The 20,486-nt window shown below is 42.2% G+C and overlaps 1 protein-coding gene across 4 annotated transcripts; it reads left to right on the top strand.

Annotated features, from left to right (window-relative positions):
- Positions 1-4,283: 4,283 nt before the first annotated feature.
- ZFAND5 (zinc finger AN1-type containing 5) lies at positions 4,284-19,972 on the top strand. Of its 4 annotated transcripts, none has more exons than XM_074811909.1 (6): positions 4,284-4,673; positions 8,309-8,466; positions 8,878-8,989; positions 9,364-9,461; positions 17,965-18,090; positions 18,339-19,972. In XM_074811909.1, exons 1-6 carry the CDS (start codon positions 4,330-4,332, stop codon positions 18,485-18,487), a joined length of 987 nt encoding a protein of 328 aa, XP_074668010.1. In that variant the 5' UTR covers positions 4,284-4,329; the 3' UTR covers positions 18,488-19,972. The 4 variants fall into 4 exon arrangements, with proteins under 4 accessions (XP_074668010.1, XP_074668011.1, XP_074668013.1 ...); XM_074811910.1 differs by lacking the exon at positions 4,284-4,673 and adding an exon at positions 4,916-5,302; XM_074811912.1 differs by lacking the exon at positions 4,284-4,673 and adding an exon at positions 6,104-6,125.
- The last annotated feature ends 514 nt before the right edge of the window (positions 19,973-20,486 follow it).

Genomic DNA, 20,486 nt, shown 5'->3' with positions numbered 1-20,486 from the left:
TGGAAGCAGAGACAGCCTACAAAGGGAGAATAGAGAAACACTGCCCAGGCATGTAGGGACTGTATCAAGTGAAGTCAAAGTTCAGCTGGAGATAGAACATACCGGGAACATCAAGGGCAACAAGAAGAGCTTCCACTATTACATCAGTAGTAAAAAACTGAACAGAGAAAGTATGTAGCTGCTGCTGAATGGAGCGGATGTCTTAGTCACAGTAGACACAGAAAAGGCTGAGGTACTCGGTGCATTAATTCAAGAAGTATGTGCATAAATTTCATTTCAGTAACCTGTATAAAGAGCAATTAAAGCAGAACTTTTCCCAAATAGAATGAGGAAAGTTCATTAAAATTGATATTCACAAATATATCCTTGAAAACAGGTTATATAAAGATTTGCCAGCAGACCTTCCTATTCTGTAATCATGCAAATAATGAGTCATTCTTTCAAACTCTCCATGGTAATAATAATAATTACTGTTATTATCTAGTTGTACCTAGAAACAAGAGCTGTATCTAGGATCACAATATGTTAGGTAGTACACAAATACAGAAAAAGACCTCAGAGAGCCTGTACTCTAGTCATTCTCTACATTCCTTCTACTGCCTACAATGAAGATGAGACCATTAGAGTATGTGTCATCACTCAAATGTCAGCATTACTGAAGAAAAGTAGGGGGGAGAAAGTACTGGCAGCCTTTTACTACCCTCCTTAGGTAAAAGCTCAGAATTATGTATCATGAGGTAGACTAACACACTTTACAGGAAAAGAATCTGCTGGAAAGTTGCGCACTTGTCTCCTCTGTGTCAGACTGCTCACCATCTCTTCAAAAACAACACATCTCCACCAAAACATTTCAGAGATGCTACATTTCACCTCAAGGTTCTCCTGAGGGCAGCTGCCCTTCATCAGAGGAGTGCCCAGAACCTTGCTCCATAACCTGTCACCCTCAGATTCCCAAACTAGGCATTTCCTGCCTCCCTCACCTGCCAAGGTCCAGGTGCTTACATCCTTGAATAACTCACAAAATACAACCAGGAACGATAGCTGTAAACCAGTGGAAGGTGTATGTTTCTGCTTTACCCATTGACTTACCTGATGCTCACCTGAAAAGACTTGCTTAAAATTCCCTCTCTATAACGAAAGTCGCCTGCTTCTTCAGAAGCACAGCTTACCTATGATGCCACTGAGTGGACCAATGTAAGGTCCAAAATCATCTCCTTTTTCTAAAGCTGTGGTTTCTAAGGATGCAGGTACCCTTTTACTCTCTGGGTAAAATGCTGAGGAGTGGTCTACCTTTACGGGTCCCTGATATTCCAATCATCCCAAGTTAGAAAAGGTCTCCAAAGCAGCTTGCGTGAACCTCATAGTATTCTTGAGGGTATCGAGCTCTTAAAGGATAAGATAATCTCCAAAATAGGAGGTAGAATTAGCTCTTTAGCATTGAATTAAGTAAAATGCGTGGCTACTACTTTATTCCTTTTTTTTTTTTTAATTATGTGAGAGTTTGCCCTGAAGAAGATTATGATCACCCAGCTGGCAATGAAATTCATAATCAGCACTTTAAATTGAAAGTTCTCTTCTGTTTTGGGGCAATGCTGCTACATTTTTGCTCTTGATCTCACAAGACACCTAGATCTTGCAGGTAAATTTACGTCAAATTAAAAAAAAAAGTATCATATTTTAAGGGCCACCTATTTTCTTTAAGATACTGTGTAGTGGGAATGTGTCCTAATGACTCCAAAGCAAACAGATGGTCTCAGAGTCTAAGCCTTGAAGTTAGAAGTCTCTGGTAAATATGCATAGGGTCACAGAGATAATTTTTCTGTGGCTTGGGAAACTGGAGGGCATCCCAGTTTGCAGAACGCCATAAAAAAATGTGATACTCTTACATACTCGTGCACTCTCCTAGTGTCTAGGCCTGAGACTTGCAGGAAAAATACTGCCTTTCTAAGACAGCTTACATACGGAAGTTAAAAACTATGAGAAGAACATGTAGGCAAAGGACCTCAGTACAGAATTCCACCCATTTTTCATTCCTCTGGGGTTCCTTATCTTTGAGACAAACTTTGTCTGTTGACGTACCTCTTGAGCAATCACTCTGCTTTTTGAGATTTACCTTGGAAAAAGACAGAAAAGTTAATGGCTTTCAGCTGAAACTTTTCTTCGTCCTCAGCCCTGCCACTGTAAAAGAGGCCAAAGTCACTCTCTGGGGCTACTAGTAGACCAACTTGAATTTTCACAATGAGGTTTACTGTCATCCTCAGTTTTGGTTCTGGTCATAAAATCTCTGCAAGGGGAAAATAATACACATCTCAACTTCTTTTTACAGTTTTCCCTTCAAAGTGATAAAGATATCCAACTCTCAGCGTTGAGTCTTGAGAGCAGCGATCTCAGAAGATTTCTCTTCTACATCATAAATCAGGAAGCCGTGCTTAAATGTTTTTTGTAATAGTTGAAATATTTTGTACTACCAAGTAGGAACTAACAGCCCAAACACTGCAGATAACAGGGGCATTACTCTAAACATTGGTTATAGAGCAGCTGCTGTTCCACTGCACAACAGCAGCCTTCTGCAGCAGAGTGCCCCATACTTCTGTGGAGTGGGCTATACTGCAGCACTGAGCAATTCCACCTACCCAAAACTTCTGGGTCTCAGGAGATGCTTCTCTGTCAACAAGGAAAAAGATAAGCTCTAGAAGACACATCAGGTAAAAAAAACTTTCTAATGATTTCTGTGGTCTTTCCCATAGAGCCATATGTTCCAATTCTAGCTGTTTTCTTCCAATTAAGTGGGATAGAGGAACATAAATATATGCCCCAATATACTGTTGCCATAGAATATCACTAGAACATGGCAGAAACTGTGTTGAAGAAAAGGTGAATTACTCAGAACACTTATCTAAAGCAACTTTGAATTTTACAGCTGAAGATGTACTATCCTTGAGAAAAACGTATTATGCTTGTATGAATCCATGTATTTTCCACTTCCCAGGAACACTGCCTTAAAAAAAATTATTGCCCGTAGTTTACTATGCCAAAGCAAGTAATAATCCTCTTATACCTACCAACAGTGTTGTGAAGCCACCAGGTACCCTGTGCTGCTCTTGGAGCGAGCAGTAAGTCTAAAATAACAAGCTTTATTCTCTTTCCTTTGATTTATCTCTCTTCCCATGATGCCCAGGCTTCCAAGACCTTCTAATTCCCTCTCCAATGCAATTCAACCTTTCCTACTGTCTTACCCACCTAGATCAGTGCCACATCCTCTGAGTTTAATAGCTTCATCAACATCCAGTAGACATGAAGTCTATTTATTGTACCTGTACCATCTTCAAAACACAGTTTGGGCATACAGAAGAACAGAAATATTTAATCTGCAGGTTCAACGACCCACAAATTTGCAAACCTGAATGCAAATCAAGGTCTGGTCTTCTGGTCCTCCCTGTTACTCTACACGGTGACAGCCAAGAGCTAGTAGCATTCAGTTAGAAGATACGTGGCCCTGTGAGAACTGTGGCAAACCCCCAGGGAGGCCAGGGCACGAGGTGGAATGGGTCTGTTGGACAGGGGCCACAACCTGACACAGTGGCCTGAAACATACGTGTTTCAAGGTGACACCTTTGCATAGCGCAGAGCTTATTCCGCTCTTGGCCGGGTACATTTACAAACACGCAAAAATCAAGACTTTTAAATCAGCACAGCTCACAACAAGCAGAACTAACTTCTCAGCACTGACATCTAGCTGAAAGAAACCACCACCCAGCAGGCAGTCATCCCTGCCTCCTAGGCACCCCCGTCACCACAGTCCACTCGTTGGGTCTGACAGACCCTAGAAAAGTTTCTCAGTACTTATTTGCCGTACCCTTAGCATCGCCTTACGCGTAAGAAATTGTAAGCCGACAAGAGCCAAGAGACCCACCCAGGGCTCTCATCGCGATCACGTTCCGAGGCCGGAGTAAGCGCCCCGAGCCTCCGGAACGCCGCCGCGTGCCGGCGCTGAGGCGCTCCGCACGGATCCCGGGCGGACCTGGAAAGCTATCGGTGAGCGGCCACTCCTCCGCCCGGCCGCCCCGTCTCCGCCGCCCCGGCCGCGTCCCCAGGCAGGGTGGGGCGGCCGCTCTGCACACGGCTCCTTCCTCCGTACCGGGGCAGATGTAGCTGTGTGGCGTCGCCGGGAACGGCGTCCTGCCCTGCCCCGCCCCACCCTGCCCCGCGAGCGGCAACGGCCGCGGCAACGGCCGCGGCACCGGCAACGGCACCGGCAGCACCGGCAGGCGGCTGCAACCCTTCTCCCCGCTCCCCGCCGCGCCTCACAGTCCCTGGAAGGCAGCGCGCATGCCCCGACGGCCTGCGGCGGCGGGGAGGAGGCGGAGCCGGCGGGCGGGCACGGCTCCCTCCTCCTCCTCCTCGTCTTCTTCTTCCCCCTCCCCGCTGCGCGTTCCCGCCGCCCGCCCCCCGCGCACGGTGCGTCTTGCCTCACGCCGCCACCGTTGTCTGCCCGGCCGTCGCTGTCGACGCGGCCGCCGCCGCCGCCGCTGCTGCTGGAACAAAGGAGGGAAGCGGCGGCGGCACTGCCAGCTCTGCACCCCCGCCCTGCGCGCTCCCTGCAGCCGCCCGGAGACACCCGCGGCGCCTCCGCTGACACCCGCCGCGGGGTTTCTTGCCCCCGCCGGGAACAGGTAGCTGAGGGTTGGCGGGCTGGGCTTGGCTCGGGCTCGGCTCTCCGGGCCCTCACGGCGGCGAGGGGGTGCCCGGGGGTCCCCGCGGCCGGCCCTTCCGCCTCTCTCGGCGGCCTCCTCCCCCCCGGCCCGGGGGGAGGCCGCGGCCCGGGCCGGTGCGGGGCAGCGCCGACGGCGAGACAGTAAGGTTGCCCTGTCCGGCGGCGGCGGGGCCGTTGGGGGCCGGCAGCGGCGCGGGGCCTGGCGGCGGCCGGGCCGGGCGTGACTCAGGGGTTTTGCGAGGGGCGGCCCGGCCCTGCAGTCCCGGCTGGGGCACCCCCGCCCGCCGTCGCTGCTCCTCAGCCCGGCAGCCTCCGCGGCTTTTGTGTTCCGGTGTCCTCGGCGGGGGGGTGCAATTAAGCCGTACCGCGCTGCGGGCGCTTGGCAGCGGCTCCCCCTTTGTCTGACTCACCCAGCCGGGCATCACCCTCTTCGGGAAGCGCCTGGTGTCGGTCCGCCTTCGCCCCGCTTCCCCCGAGCGCAGCGCGGCCGTGTAGGGGTGAGAGCTCTGAGCTGCCTCGGTGAACTCCTCTTTTGTCTTGTGTGTCTCTTGGTTAACTGTGGCCCCTCTTCGAGGGGAGGATGTTGAGGTAAGTATTTAGGTCAGCAAGCCCATCGTTCACGCAGTTCTCGGGTTTTATGGTTGATATTAGTGCACGTTGGGGTCTTTATTTCCGTATTTACGCTAGAATGTGGGATGTAGCAGCAGGGCCTGCAGTAGGGACCCGGACTGTGCCCGTGCTGACGGAGTGGCCCAGCCATCGCCTCGGGGATGGAAGGGCGGCTTCGGTGCGAGGCCGGGGTCACTGACGGGATTTTACGCTCCCCTCCGGGTTTCACTGGTAACGGTGAGGGCGAGCAGTATGAATTGGCCGTTGGAGTTCACACGCTGAATAAAAGGGCTCCCGTTTTGTGTCCGGAGGTCCCAGGGCTAAGCAGGAGCATCCCTGAGGATAAGACCTGCTCCTGTTGGTGGTAGAACGAGACCTCTTTTTATTCTATGTTTTTTTTTTTCTCCTCCCTCCAAATAGGCATAGTTGGGTTTAACCACCCACCCTCAAGGTTGTGGTGCATTTGTGAAACGGTGGCCGCCCGCTAGGCCTTGATCGCACCTAGCCGTCCTCCGTACGAGCTGGCAGCGAAAATGGCTGTTGGGGATGACGGGCTGGTGATGCTGCATTTTCTGGGTTGAATTTCAGCATCCGCACTCCGCGCTGGACGGAAAGGGCAACCGGATTTCGCGGGCGGGCGGCGCAGGAGTCAGCAGCCCGCCGGGGGTGCAGACGGGACTCGGGGGCAGCGGGGCCGGCGGAGCGCCAGTCTCGTCGCAGCCGTCTGACAGGCGGAAGCGCCGGCGCTGCCCATGTGACCCGGGCCGGGCCGCCGCCCCGCCGGGGGAGCAGGACCCGGCTGGTAAAGGAGGGCGGGGGGCTGGGCTGGGCGGAGCGGAGCGGAGCTGACGGCCGGTGCGCCCGCCGAGGGGGAAAGCGGCGGGAGCGGGGTCAGCCGGGGTGAGCGCACGGCGGCTGACCGCCTGCTGGCGGTGGGCAGGGACGCCGACTTCCTGCGGGCGGCTTAGGGGAAACACAGGGGACAACAGCCGGGGCACCTCCCAGAGTCCGGAGAAACGCGACTTCTTAAGCGTTGGGTTACAGCGACTTGACCTTCCAGTGAGGGGCGTGCATTCCAAGTAGTGGAAGGATGTGCTGACAAAGGAGCTGCGGAGACTCTGGTTTGTAGTAGGTTAATAGCAGCATTAGCACCTAAAGCTAGATTTAGTAAGTGGTGAAACATGTTCGCAAGCATCTAGTTTGGAAGTGGAGCAAGTCAGCCGAGGTTGGTGGTGGTGGTGTGTTTGATAGCAGTTTGAGCTTACCTGCTTAATAAAAGAGCAGAAGTACAGGCTTTCTTTGTATTATATCGACATAGGTCTACAATATAGACGATGAGATTTTCTTAGATTTTTCTAGGTGGGTCGTGGTTTCTTCTGACTCCCTTGACTGGTGTGTAATGGCTGTAAAACTGCATCATTGTAAGTGTGAAGCTATTTTGTAGTCCTGAAAGGAAACTATTTATGCCTGGAAGGTATTATAAAGGCATAAATAATACAGTTATTACTACGTGGGAAATGAGGTCCCATGACCACCAGCAGGCAAGCAGATTAATTTTTCTTGTTTACTTTCTCCTGCTCTTGGTTTACTTTGATCCCAGAAACTAACTAGACAAAGGCAGCTGTTAGTTGCAGTTGTCATACTAATCTAACATAAGTTTTTCTACTTGTGGTGTGAGATTTCATGATTAAGAAAATAAGAATAATACTTCTTTCTTATATAGAAGCATTTCTCTATACACAGTAATCAATTTACTTTAGGTGTTTTCAATTTCTCACAAGCATTAGCAGTCAAGTGTACTCTTACTGTGACTGTTCCTGAATAGGAAGACAGCAATCTAGAAATTACACTAAAATGTCTCCAGGTGCCATGTATAGTGCTTCTGCTAAATTTAAATTTTGGGAGGACAAGTGCAATATTCTTATGTGTCCTCAATTTGTAGCAGATTGCTTGATTACTGTGTTCTGATTTTATTGCCCTTGGGAATCAAGGATTTCGTTGCTGTTCAGTTTTTCTACTAACCTTGCTTTACAGAGGTTAACCAGCAGTGAAGGTGAAGTATTTTTATGCCTAACTTCAGCAGTTCATGGCAGAGAGTTAGCATTGTCTGCCTTTGGGAGGCTCAGAAGCCTTGCTATAACTTTATTAAGACAAAGGATCTAACTGGCTGCCTTGTTGTTTTTTTTTTTTAAATGCGTAGGCTGTGTAATAGAACATATTCAACAGTTTAAAGTTGTAAATTTTATTTCTCTTGGAAGAATAAGGCTTAGTTTAAACTTATTTCAGAAATGCTTTTTAGATTCTTGGTTGAAGGGCCCATTGTACACATGTTGTTGCCAGTACTTAGTATTAGGTTTCATACACAAGGAGTGTTCACAGTGTTGTTTTGGAAACTCCTTCTAAAGATAGGAATACAGTCTTTAAATGGCCGCTGCCAATACTTCAGGGATTTTTATTGTTCTTTTTGACAAATGTGAGAGTAGGAACTGTTAATACTGGAATTACCATCAAAATGATGTGAGATCAACATTACTGAAGAAGTGGAGATCTTCTACTGGAGTTGGGGGGAAAAAATAAGCTATGTTATTTGCCAAAACTGTTTAGTAGACATGAACTTGGTCTTGCTTATTCTCCATATCCCTGTTAGTGCTCAGAGGTTGATAATAAAGGGCTTTTTTAGCTGTCAAATTGAATTTGGTCATAACCTGCATGTGCAGCTTTGTGCCCAACAAGTACATTATTTCTCAGTATTACTATGATGACACTATTTCTTCTCTTAAAGGTTCATAACGACATTACTTAGCAATACAGTTGCGGTACTGAATGGTATATTAACATCCATATAACCCTCTTTAAGAATGCTGATACCGCTTTCAGGGTGGGGGTGAGGGGTGTAGGGTGAGCAGACATACTTTAATTCTATAACCCCGTAATTGATTTTGGTGACATGCCAGCTCCTAATGCAGTTCTTGGTTTTATTTACAGCATCGAGATGACTCAGGAGACAAACCAGACCCCAGGGCCCATGCTGTGTAGTACAGGATGTGGATTTTATGGAAATCCTAGGACAAATGGGATGTGTTCAGTTTGCTACAAAGAGCATCTTCAGCGACAGCAGAATAGCGATAGAATCAGCCCGATGGGTAAGGGTGTGGGGCTTTGGTTTTTTTAATACTTTTAAAATACAACATAGAAGGTGACGGGGAATCCCAGAACATTTTTTCAGGAGAACTTCTGAAAGCTGTGTATTAAAACAATGAATATCAAAGAGAATATTACTTTAAATCACAGTAAAGATGAAAGATAAAAATTCTGTGTAATGTGTTCTGGTCCATTTGGCATTCAGCCATAACTTGCTTTCCCTCTCTTTTAGCATATTCTTATACAATTTCTGTATTTTGGTTGTTAACAATATATTTAGCCTGTCTTTTAAGAAGTAGTATGCAGTAGCAGTGAAGATCGTATGCAGACGGTTCATAGCTGTATACGAGACTATTTGACTAACATATTCTACAACTTTTTCATAACTAACTTGTCAAATTCTTGTTACATAGGAACAGCCAGTGGTTCAAACAGTCCTACCTCAGACTCTGCATCTGTACAGAGAGCAGACACTAGCTTAAACAACTGTGAAGGTGCTGCTGGCAGCACATCTGAAAAATCAAGGTAAGATGAAGGTATTACTTTGAGGTTTGAATGAGCTGTGAGTGTGCAGCAAGTGGAAGGCCTGCAATAGTCCTGCCCTATTGCAGTGAGTTTCTGCAGAGGAAAAAGGGACAGTCTACCTTACAGTGCTTTATGAGTCTGTGTAAATGAGAACTGATTAAAATATTTGGTGTTTGACTGATGTATTTGATTTATCTGGAGAATAAGCTACAGCTTTGCCTGTTTTCTTCTAAGGAAACTAAAACAGAGTAAAAAATGTGTTTTGAGGATAGTTAGTAATTGAACAGGTAGTTTATTAATGGGTCTGGACAGTTTAAACTTTTATTATGAATGTAAAACTAATGTAAACAACATGTTTCACTGTACTTAAACAGAAATGTGCCTGTTGCCGCTTTGCCTGTAACGCAACAAATGACAGAAATGAGCATTTCAAGAGAGGAAAAAGTAACACTGAAAACAGAGACTGAGCCAGGTATGTTTGCAGAGTTAACACTGGGTACAGCTGGGGACTTAACAGAAGCTGGTGGTTTGTTTACTTTCTAAGTAGGTGTCTCCTGTTGTGGTGTGATGGTCTTGAGGAACTGTTAAGGTCATTGTTAAGGATGCTTTCTGAGTACTCTCTTACCAGAATCAAGAAAATGGACTAGTGCCACAATAAAGATAGTTAAAAAACTGACAGCCATGAGGGTGGTTTTGGCTCCCAAACTTTTTTAAAAGTAAAGCACTCTCAAATTCCATTTGGGTGAAGTGCTCAGTTTCGAGGTAAAAAAGTTGGGATTTCTGTGTATTATCTAGCAGTATAATTCCTGCTGACTCATGGCGGTCAAAATGGCTTGTTGCATTTGAAGAATGGAGTTCTTAATAAACTCCGTTCTACACAAGAGTGAGACTGGGGTGAAGGGAATAATGGGGTTTAAAAATGCTAGGAAAAGCTGTTTAACAAAAGCATTGCTTTGCAGATATAGGATACTTGCAGCCTTAATTGCTGGGTGTGAATTGTCAATTTAAGTTTTACTCTTGTACTGGAAGGTTGTAGCTCTAGTAGTTAAAGTGTAAACTATTTCTTGGAGGGAGGGCAGGGAGGGGGCAGCTTTCTTACCTACAACTAGTGAGTGATTGAATTCATATAAATTTGTTCAAATGTGTATCTTAACACACTTGTTCCATAGTTATACGTATCCATGCTTTTTAAAATTAACAGTTCTGAAAGTCTTAAAACGCTAAAAGCTGATGTTTAGTAGGAAATCTGACTCAAGCTGAAGATAAAATTTAATTTGCTTAGTTTTTAAGTCAGTGAGGTGAAAATTGCAACAGATGCTGCTCAGCACTCTGTAAGAGTGGTTTTGATCTAGATACATCTTTGCCAGCAAAGACTGCTCTCATGCCTGATATTTAATTCCTCAGTATTTGTTCAGAGTACTTTACCATTTGCAGTAAATCATGCTAAGTCAGGATCCTGTGACATGAACTTAAGTACAATTATACAATATATTGGGTTTTTCACTAAGTACGGACAGATTTTTGCAAGTATTAACTTCTTGTCATCTGAAGAGGCTTTCTATATGTAACTGAGAAGTAATTCAGACTTCACTACAATATTTATAAACTCATCTTGCTTTGTTATGATTTCCTACCTGAAATGTGGCAAGCAGGAAAGAGGAATACATAAAATGGTAGCAGCAGTGAAGTAATAGGTGACTTTACCCTTACTAGAACTGCCAGTAGAGTTTGTCATTTTGCCAGGTGAAAGGACAGTCTTCAGTTATTGTTGACATACTACCTGTTTTTCTTGTACTGTGGGTCAACTCTATAATAGTGTCACACAGCACTGTACTGATTGGAATAGGGGAAGAAAATCCAAAAGCCTCTCAAGATACTTACGTATTGTAAATAATCTCACAGGTTCAAACTAGTAAAAGCTGTCACAAGTTTGTGTAGAGATTGCTAGAAAAACTACCAGAGAACTTATTTGTGTCTGGAAAAAACTTGTGGATCAAAACTGCCTTCCTGAGTACATACCTGTAAGTTCGCGAGACAGCCTTAGCTGCTATAATGCCCAAGTTCCTTTTTTAAGTGTTATGGTTTGGCACAGATTGTAGACAGCATAGGATAGTGTCCTTACATACTATTCTTAGCGTTTGTTGGATATCTAAAATACAGTGTTGGCTGTATTCAGTGGCACATTGATCTCTGTCTTGCAGGCAAGAGAAGCTGGCCTAAGCTCTTTATAAAAATCACTGTCATGTCTGGACTAGTTGCATTTTTCTTCTCCAGCTTTTTCCAGCAGCATCCAATGTCTGTTGGTCTCTCCTCTCAAGGAGGAACTCAAACAATGGTAAATAATTCACATCACCTCATAACAAAGCTAATACTTTCTGTGAGGTGTAATTCTCTTAAATTAATCCCACAGTCAGGGAGTTGCTAATGAAAACACAGTCTAGTTGTAAGCACAGTCTGACCCTAGTAACTGAATTTCATAACCATCTATCGGAGAGTAACAGATCATGAACAAACAATGTAACCTTCAAGCAAAGTAGCTTGCTCTTCTTTTAATGTCGACAGTATGATGTAAGAGTCCCTTCTGCCAGATTGTCATGGGCAAGCGAAACTTAGGATATTTCCCTTACAAGCCAGAAAGTTAAAAATAGAATTACATCTGGTCAACTGATCTATTTTTTTAACAGTCTGTAGCATAAAATTATAGTTGCTTGCTGTTGGAATTGAAGCAACTGGCTTGCGAAGATGGTGAAATTGAGAACAATGAAACTTAATAGACTTATTTTTCTTGATATTTTTTTTTTTGTTAGGTTTTTGTCCCTTCACACAGTTTGAGGTTGCAACCTGTATTCTCATTCAGAACAAATCCAGTGCCAAGACAATTAATTGCATTTTAAGATTTGAAGGAAGAAAGGCATGTTGGATGTAACTGACCTAGTTGGTTGTAATTCACATGTCTAATGTGCTGTGTTTTCTTATAACTTACCATTTCTTAGTTCAACTGTAATTGAACAGTGGCATGTGTTCAGTGCAGTTGTGTCTGAACTGCTCATAAATCAGAGAAATCTGAAGGCCTTATGTCCAAACTGAAATTGGTAAGTGAGCACTATTTACAAAATACTTTCTATAGAATTTTGGTAAACTTTTACGCTTCTTATGGCTTGAATTCTAATACAGTCTTGTCTGAAGTCAGATTACACCCAAAGCATTCTAGAAATATGATTTATAGTTGCTTTTTTTGCCATGCTGAGTTGCAGGAATTAAATGCAAACCCTAGCAGACTTCTTTCCTTTCCTTGTGTTAAGCTATCAGAGCAATATATCTACCAAATTGGTGAGGCATAGTGGAGCCCTTCCTTAAGACATGTGGTAGTTTGGGGTTTTTTAAGCAGGTATTTAAATGGAAATAAAAGATCTGTAGAAGAAAGCAAATTGAGTTATAGTAACCATGAAAAATAAACTGGTTTGAAAGCAAGTATGTTTAAACAATCATATTGTTTCAAGTTACAGCATATTTTTAGCATTTTCTTGTACTTTTTTTATGTCATCAACTTACTGAATGATGAGCTTCCGGTCAGGTCTGTGGATGTTTCCAGATGTAATTAGTATCAGCATGCGTATCGGAAGCTTGGGGTTATTTTTTTGTTTTCTGGGGTTTTTTAAACCTAGTAGTAGCCCTGTTCTAGGGAGTAATGTAATTAACTATCATTTTGTGGAGCCACAGCTGCAGAGTAGCCCTGCTTATAAAGAAAGTGAACCAGAAGTTGAGCTGACTATCATCCTGTGTAAACTGCATATTCAAAAAATACCCAAATACTATTAACTTACTGTATAATGCCATCCATGTTGTAGCTTACACTTTCTGTTGTAGCTTACACTTTCTGTTCCTGAATTAATCAGCTTCAGAAGATCGCAGGCAATGGTGGTTGGCTCACTTGTCTCTTGGCTTTCTACCAAGCCAATATGATTAGAGTTATTTTTACACCTGTCCTGCATTCAGGTTGAGACCCTGTTAGGGGTTACCCTCATTTGTATTGTAGATAGAACCAGCGTGTTCTATCTGTGATGTGTACAGTGTGTTGCAGGTAATACTGTAAGATACAGAGTAGACATATAGCTTATGAAATACAGTAGGCTCAAAATGGTAACTGCATGGTATTCCTTAGATCTTCTTGTAATGAGTGCCTTGTTCATTCTGATTTGTTTTCAGACATGGCTATAGTATTTTAACGGTGTTGCTATCTGTAGACAGTTCCTTGGTGGCTGTTGGTAAAATTGTCTACTATAACAACTGTGCTTGTGTGGAAAAGAATTAGGTTGTCTTCATGTTTCCCATGTTTGCTGTAGCTTCAGTGGATGCTCCTGATTGAAACAATTCTGAAATGAAACCGGTAATCTCTTCTAAGCCCTGACACTGTCCACCTTTGAAAATAAGACTGGGGACCCAGCTGTTGGTCCTGTGCTTGTTGGTGATAGGATGCTATTATTATTTTAACATCGCCACAGCCATCAAGTCTTCATGGTGACCAAATTAAACCATATTTCAGTGTGATACTGAAACTGGGGTATCTTTACATTGTATTAATGTAGCAGTAAAGATACTCAATACACCTCTTAGAGCTGGGCGTGTGGAACATGAGTTGCATAATGCAGAACATTTCTATTCCCTTTCTTTGGCATGAAATTAAAAATTATGGAAGTTTATTCTGCAGCCTTTCATCATGGGCACCTGGGTTGGCATAGCAATTGTAGTTCCTGAAGAATAAAGTATTTACTCTCAGAAATCTTGATAAAGCATAATAAATACTGTCCATCTTTTCAGACTAAAATTTTATATACACGTCCATTTTGTTAATATACAATATAAGGATTGCAAAATCTCTGGTATAGCTTTCTGCTCTGGTACAGTGGAAGTGCAGTCTAAGGTCTTTCTGATTCCTTTTGACTTTACCTTTTTTCTCTCTTGTTTTAATTTTTTCAGTTCTTCCCTGTTGGATGTTGGGGTTAGCTGCATCGAGTCAAAATCAATTATTTTTTTTGTGCTTTTAAGACTTTACTGGTATGCTTACCACTTAGTAGTGCCCTCAAAGTCATATATTGAAGCTGTTGAGATCTTATTTTGGTTAAATTTTTAGTCAGAGAAGCTTCTGAAAACTTTGGTGTTACTTTGCTAGACCTTTCTGATCGCTTTTGATATGGGGAGGTTTAAAAAGAAATACTGTTTTATTTTCATCAGGTTTTGTTCAACTGAAGCATTGTATTAATTTATTTCCAGTTTGAAATCTCAGTGGGAAAATACCTACAGTAGGCATGCTCTTTTGCAGCAGCCATACTGGTTTAGATGAGGAAAACTATTGTCAGCTTTGAAAATCCTGGTTTTGGAGTGGTTTTTAATTTTGAGTGGCAGTCCCACATAGTCACTGTGGCTTAATACTTCGGGATCTGAGAAGAGCTTTGTTCTCCAGTTTGTAGGACCTTTCTGCATATAGGTTGAGTAGCTGTCGTTTTGTGGCATGTGGCTAACTTTTCTCATCCGTAGACTTGCTGTTCCCACGTGCATCTTTAGACTACATATGAAGGAAATTTTCCAAAATTCATGATGTGATGCCTGTGTTTGTACGGGTTTTTTTCAGGCACCCCTCCAATACTAGGAATATGTTAGTCTTTATTATCCTAGCAGACGGGTGATAGTCTTCCTTGTGCGTGATGGTAATACATCTTACAGTATCCACAGGTAATAATTTCAGACCAAAATAATAGTTAATAAAGGCCTGCCCAGTTCTGAAAATCTGTTCCTCCTAAGTTTTTTGGCCTTGTAATAGGAGAACTGGTCTGGTAAAATTCAAGTAAAGTAAACTGATCAAGTAAAATAAAAGGTAACCTCTTGAGCTAAAGGTTGGGAAGGGAAAAGACCAAGGTAATGGAGAAGGGTACATGCCAACAGGAACACTGTTAAAGTGAAAACCTGTTTTAGCGATGGGGGGTCTGCTTCATCTGAACTGAATCTGAGCTGTTACTGAGAAAGCAGGTCTGCTGGTGCCAGTAACCACTATTTTCCAACTTTCAGCATTTTTTCAGTTATTCACTCTGTGGTCATCAGACAGCAATCATTTAGAGCACTTTACCTGATGATTAACACTCTGATTTCTGGTATAAAATTAATTCAGTATGTTGAGGACTGGAGTTGTTCTCACCCTGTTGGATTTGGCTTCTGTGCTAAAGGAAACCTTTTGTGACAAGGAGTTGTTAGGATAGTATCCGATGCATTTATATTGGCTCCTGTTATCATGGCAGAACAACTACAGTTTACAGTATTTTTCATCTTAGCCACAGGTTGATGAAAAAGGATTTTTGTTCTGAGCTTTAAGGAGGGGGCAATATAGGCAGCTTTGCCTCTGTCCTAGTCATTACTCACAAGCACATTTAAGAAGGTTGAACGTGGTAAATACTCATCATCAGACTTAACTCTGCTGGCATAAAAGAATAGGAGAGTCCTTTATCTTGTCTTGCCCATTGCTGCATGTTGGGTACTGCTCTTCCTTCTTGGAACATGATTTAGTTGCAGGGGGAAGGATCCTGTTCAGCAGCCCTTTCAGGAAATGTGCTGCTACAGTTTCCTAGGATCACTTTCATCACTTTTCCAGTTTCTGGGCTGCCAGTTGTCACAGTTTCTTCATGCAAAGTAGGAATATACTTGTGGTTAGTAACATTTTCCCTTAGATGGATTTGTTCTCAGCATCTGTTTTGTGTAGTGATCTACTAGGCTATATCTTTGTCTTGGTGATTCCTGGGAAGTTGCTGTTTCTACTTTGCTTCCTTGTTGGCATGTTAGGCATGGTAAAGGTTGTTCCTCTTGTTTTCATTTTCTCTTAGTGCATGTTGTGACTTCAGTTATTTAGGTCACTGTTGATTTGCCCCTTCTGCGTTTTCTTTTGCATCTGATTGAAACGGCATGCATGCTTGTATTTATAAGTTGGTTCTGATGCAGATGAAGCATCCCCCTGGCTAGCTATACACCAAATTGCAAAGTGTGTAAGCATTTCTGGTTCCTCTTTTTCATCTGCCGTGGCTTATGATTAACATTTAATTTTTAAACAGATTAGAAATATAACAAATCTAAAAGGAGTTTGACCGTACTTTTTGGGAGGTGTTTGGTCTTTCTTAAAGCCGTAGCTGATGGCTGTTAGCAAAGGTGCATAGTATCCAATGGGTGATACTGCTTTTTTTAACCCGTTTTTTTGGTCACAGGCTCTCAAACAGATTAACTGATACTGAACACTGCTTCCTTGGGATTTAAAGACAAGTTCAGAGGATCATATCTGTTCATCTAGAAAACATTAGTCATCCAGACAAATTATTTTATCAAAAAAAACAAAAGCAGCAGCAGAAATTACTTCAAGTACCACCAATAGCAGTGGTGATTGTAGTGCTAGTGCTGTAATAGTTTTCTCTATCCCTCAGACTTGGCAAAATAGAACTGACACTGAACTTTTTTAGAAAAAGATGCGTGCAAGGTGACAAAATAAAGGTAGTAAATGGCCTTAGTTCTTCATTAGGACTGTTGCTGTAATGTATGCAAAAATATTGACAACCATTGTTTTACTGTATGAAATTTTTTGGTGATGAGCACTGAAGGCTCCTTGTTACCTCTGACAGCTTGTCACTTTTAAATCTTGTTTTAGATTTTAAAGTCTTGACTCAGGACTCTCTTGTCGTATGGTGAATTGTGAGACTTTCTATGTGTTAGTGGTAATCATGAGCTGGTTTTTAGAATACCTATGAACATGGTAATGCAAACACCATTTTAAACAAGTATGAAGAGTAAAGATAGAAGAACAGTCAACATAACTGTTTCTTCATGTCTGGAAAAAAATCCACTTTTCATGTGATACAACACTTACTGATCCAAAAGAATCCCAGCTAACAAATCCTATTTGTGGGCATGAAGTTGATTACAAATAGGTCATTAAAGCTTATATACTCCATTTATTCTGGAATGCATTTTTTAGTTTGTTCTATTTTAGAACAATAAATGTCATCATACAGGTGGGAGTGTTCAGGAAAACTGTACCAGGAGCAGGCGTTAGTTGTGTACAAACACACCTCTCCGCTCTTCTCCATTCCAGTTTGGATATAAAGAGGATATTAAAAAAAGGTTTGGTTGAAAACAAAAAAAATTTTTTAAACAAAATTAACAGATTCACAGAAGTTCACAAAAGGACAATTTTTTATCCTTCATAGAACTTAAGTAAAAGGTGACTCAGGTTTGTCTGAAAGTGTTCATGACAGAGGCAATTGAAAAATGACTCATTTTGACTATACCTGTTTGAACACTAAAGCTGGAAGTGTCAAAAACATGAGGGCTCTTTTGAACTGTGTGTTGTAGCTATGTTCTGGATCTGTCACAGAATCAGTGGCTTGCTAGCTTGCTGTCTCTCTGAACTGTTTTAGGCATCTGACTTCACAAATGTAGTGGCAGAGTAATCCAGTACTATGATAGTAGCACATTACTGAATTTCATTTGTTTCTAAAATATGTTCCTATTATATTCTCTACAGGTATTCCCTCTGTTCAGCAACTTTAGCTGTGACAGTATTGTTACTGGTTTAGATTAAATGTTACTTGATCATATGATTTTTGAAATATTGAATGGGTCCATGGAACTTCTGGAGTGCTTTCCAAGCCCTTAATATCTGTATACACCTGTATAGGTGTAAAAACTGCCTTATTTTCTAGCTGGTGGAACTGTGGGGAAAATCTGATTCCCTTGTGTAGAGACAAAAGGGAAGACAGAGTACCTAAAAATCCTTATTCCAGATTTTATACTTTTGTAGATGAGTCTATGTAGTACTTTAGACAGCAAACACTGGGGTCTTAGTAGGGGGAATCAATCCTTAAGAAATACGTGCATGCAACTATATAGCTAGTGAAGTCAAGAAAAGGAAACTTAACCTTTATTTCCTTTGCTTGCTTTAACAGTTGTTACTCAACCAAGCCCATCAGTTTCTCAGCCTAGCACATCACAGAGTGAAGAGAGAGCTCCTGAACTGCCCAAACCAAAGAAGAACAGATGTTTCATGTGCAGAAAGAAAGTTGGCCTTACAGGTATGAGAACACTCTGTCATTTTGAACAGATCTATATGAATAGTTGCCTCTTGCTAAATTAAACTTGATGAAATATCTGTACCATTAAATTTATTTGCTTCTTCAGAATCCAAGCAACTTAGTACACTTTTCTTACCCTGCATGTCAGAGTAGACAAACATATCCCCTTTGTAGTGACTAAGCCCTTAATTCACAACTTAATTAGACATGAAGCTTCCTAATGATGTTGGTTCTTTTTCTGTGAACAGGATTTGACTGCCGATGTGGAAACTTATTTTGTGGACTTCACCGTTATTCTGACAAGCATAACTGCCCGTATGATTACAAAGCAGAAGCTGCAGCAAAAATCAGGAAAGAAAACCCAGTTGTTGTGGCTGAAAAAATCCAGAGAATATAAACTAACCTGCTTGCAAAAAGACTGACTGACTGTTTGTTTAAATATATCCTAGGAAAACACGAAAGAGCAGGTGCATGGCCATTTTCCTTTGTTCTCCAAAGCTTTACTTTCAGTCTTGTCTGTCTTAATGATATTTCAGATTGTTTGGATGTTTGTTACAGGCAGAATTGGATAGATACAGCCCTTGAAAATATATATGCGCTCCCCAGAATATAATTGGATGATCAGAAACCTGCACAGGAATACACAGCACAGAGGACAAACTCTCTAGTTCACATGTGCCAAACAGACATATGCTATCTGCATGTTTGCAGCAGATCTGTCTTTTGAGATGTGTTTGAGGTATATAATCTTTGGCTAATGTTATGTGCCTGTTTTGGAGAAGGGTACATCAAAAAGGTTGGCAGTCTACTTCTGTAATTTAAAATCTCATTCTAATTTTAGTTTCCATGCTCCATTGTTTTCCAGCAGAATGTAAGCTATGTAAAGGAGTCCAACATCCTAGTAAGGTGCATGTTAGAGCCATATTTAAGAAAGTCACTTACCAATTGCAGTGAGGAAAAATGGAAAAAATCAGATACGTGTGAGAAGAAAACTCTTGGAAAAGATGACATGAACTTTAGAGTGATGAAAATAGGTTCCCAAAGGAACTGTCCTGCTAGGAACTTATGAACTGGCCTGCAACAGTTGTCTGCTTTTCCTTGCATAGCTAAAAATATTGTGTAGCACAATATTGTAAGATTGGTTTACAGAAAAAAAGTTACATATGTTTTTAAGCATACCACAGCAGCTCTGTCAAGCAACATGTGTCTGAGCAAGTTGCTGAAGTATTAGAGCAGTTTATTATTCATATAATACTTACGTTCTGTGTGTTCTGAGTTCAAAAGAATATTAGGAGTTATTTTTTTCTAGTTTTAACTGTAACAGTTGCACCGTTCTGCATGGAAAACCATATACAACATGGCTGCTGTAGACTTAAGTGGTAGCTGGAACCACTCTTGGAGGGCTGCTTTTATCATTTTTAATTGTACTTGAGTGTGGGACTGTAGTGTTCTTGGGTGTATTGCATGGGCTGCATTATCTACAGCATTGTACAATAACAACTAGAAAAGGCAGTATACTTCACTGATGCTTGTCTGGTAATATCACTTCTGTGTTATAATGGAAGGGGTTTTTGTGATGTATGAAACTTGTGTTTTTTATATAAACAAGTACAGTTTAGACTAGTGTTGTGGTAATACCTGTTCTCATCTGTAAATAGGTATGTATACAAGGCACTACTGAACTTCTGATTTTTATTGCAGTGTTCAGTCTTAGTTTTCCTATTAAAAGCATCATGGTTTTGCTTCTAACTTTGTTCTTCTGAGTTATTAGATATGCAAACATGTACAGATAGTTCATATTTATGTATTGCACATAATCCTGCTACCCAACATCTATGCTATATTGTATTATGTAAATAATAAAAACCATGTACAGAAGGAATTACTTCCTTTTGTGATAGTTCATTGGGTTTAGTTATTTCTGTAATCAGAGGGTGACCTTGTAGAGGTTGTGGTGTAAAGTTAGCACTTAGTTCTTACAGATGTTGTCTTTATGCTTAAGTCTGCCTATGTCCTTGTTTCTTATTTGGATAGACCAACTTCTTTAAGATAACTTGCATGAGCAGCTGGAATACAGATAACTACTTGATTCCCTGACAAAAATGCCAGCAAACCGCAGTGTGCTTAACGGGAGCAAAGGAAAGCATTAGCAATAAACTTCAAAGGTTTTTTCTTTTGCCTACAAAACTTATTTCTGGTGGATCTGTTTATAATAGAGCCAGTATGCTGACTATGCCATTCTGTCCACATCTTCACCAGCAGACCTGGGCAGAGTTATTGTCAGGGTCAGCATCCAAATACAGATGTTAAAAATGCCAGATTTATCCTTCCCCATGAGAAGGACAGAGCACACAGCACATGTTGGCTTGGGGGAAGACATCTTCACTGCTGGATAA

Source organism: Strix aluco, chromosome Z (genome assembly GCF_031877795.1).
Source record: "Strix aluco isolate bStrAlu1 chromosome Z, bStrAlu1.hap1, whole genome shotgun sequence".
In the NCBI taxonomy this organism is placed as follows: domain Eukaryota; kingdom Metazoa; phylum Chordata; class Aves; order Strigiformes; family Strigidae; genus Strix; species Strix aluco.
This window is presented reverse-complemented; position numbering and strand designations above follow the sequence as displayed.

Excerpts from the sequence above, each read along its gene's own strand:
- ZFAND5 (XM_074811909.1), top strand. The coding sequence starts at position 4,330 with ATGCCCCGACGGCCTGCGGCGGCGGGGAGGAGGCGGAGCCGGCGGGCG. Across the intron at positions 8,467-8,877 it reads CGATAGAATCAGCCCGATGG|GAACAGCCAGTGGTTCAAAC; the intron begins GTAAGGGTGTGG and ends CTTGTTACATAG. Across the intron at positions 9,462-17,964 it reads GAAAACAGAGACTGAGCCAG|TTGTTACTCAACCAAGCCCA; the intron begins GTATGTTTGCAG and ends TTGCTTTAACAG.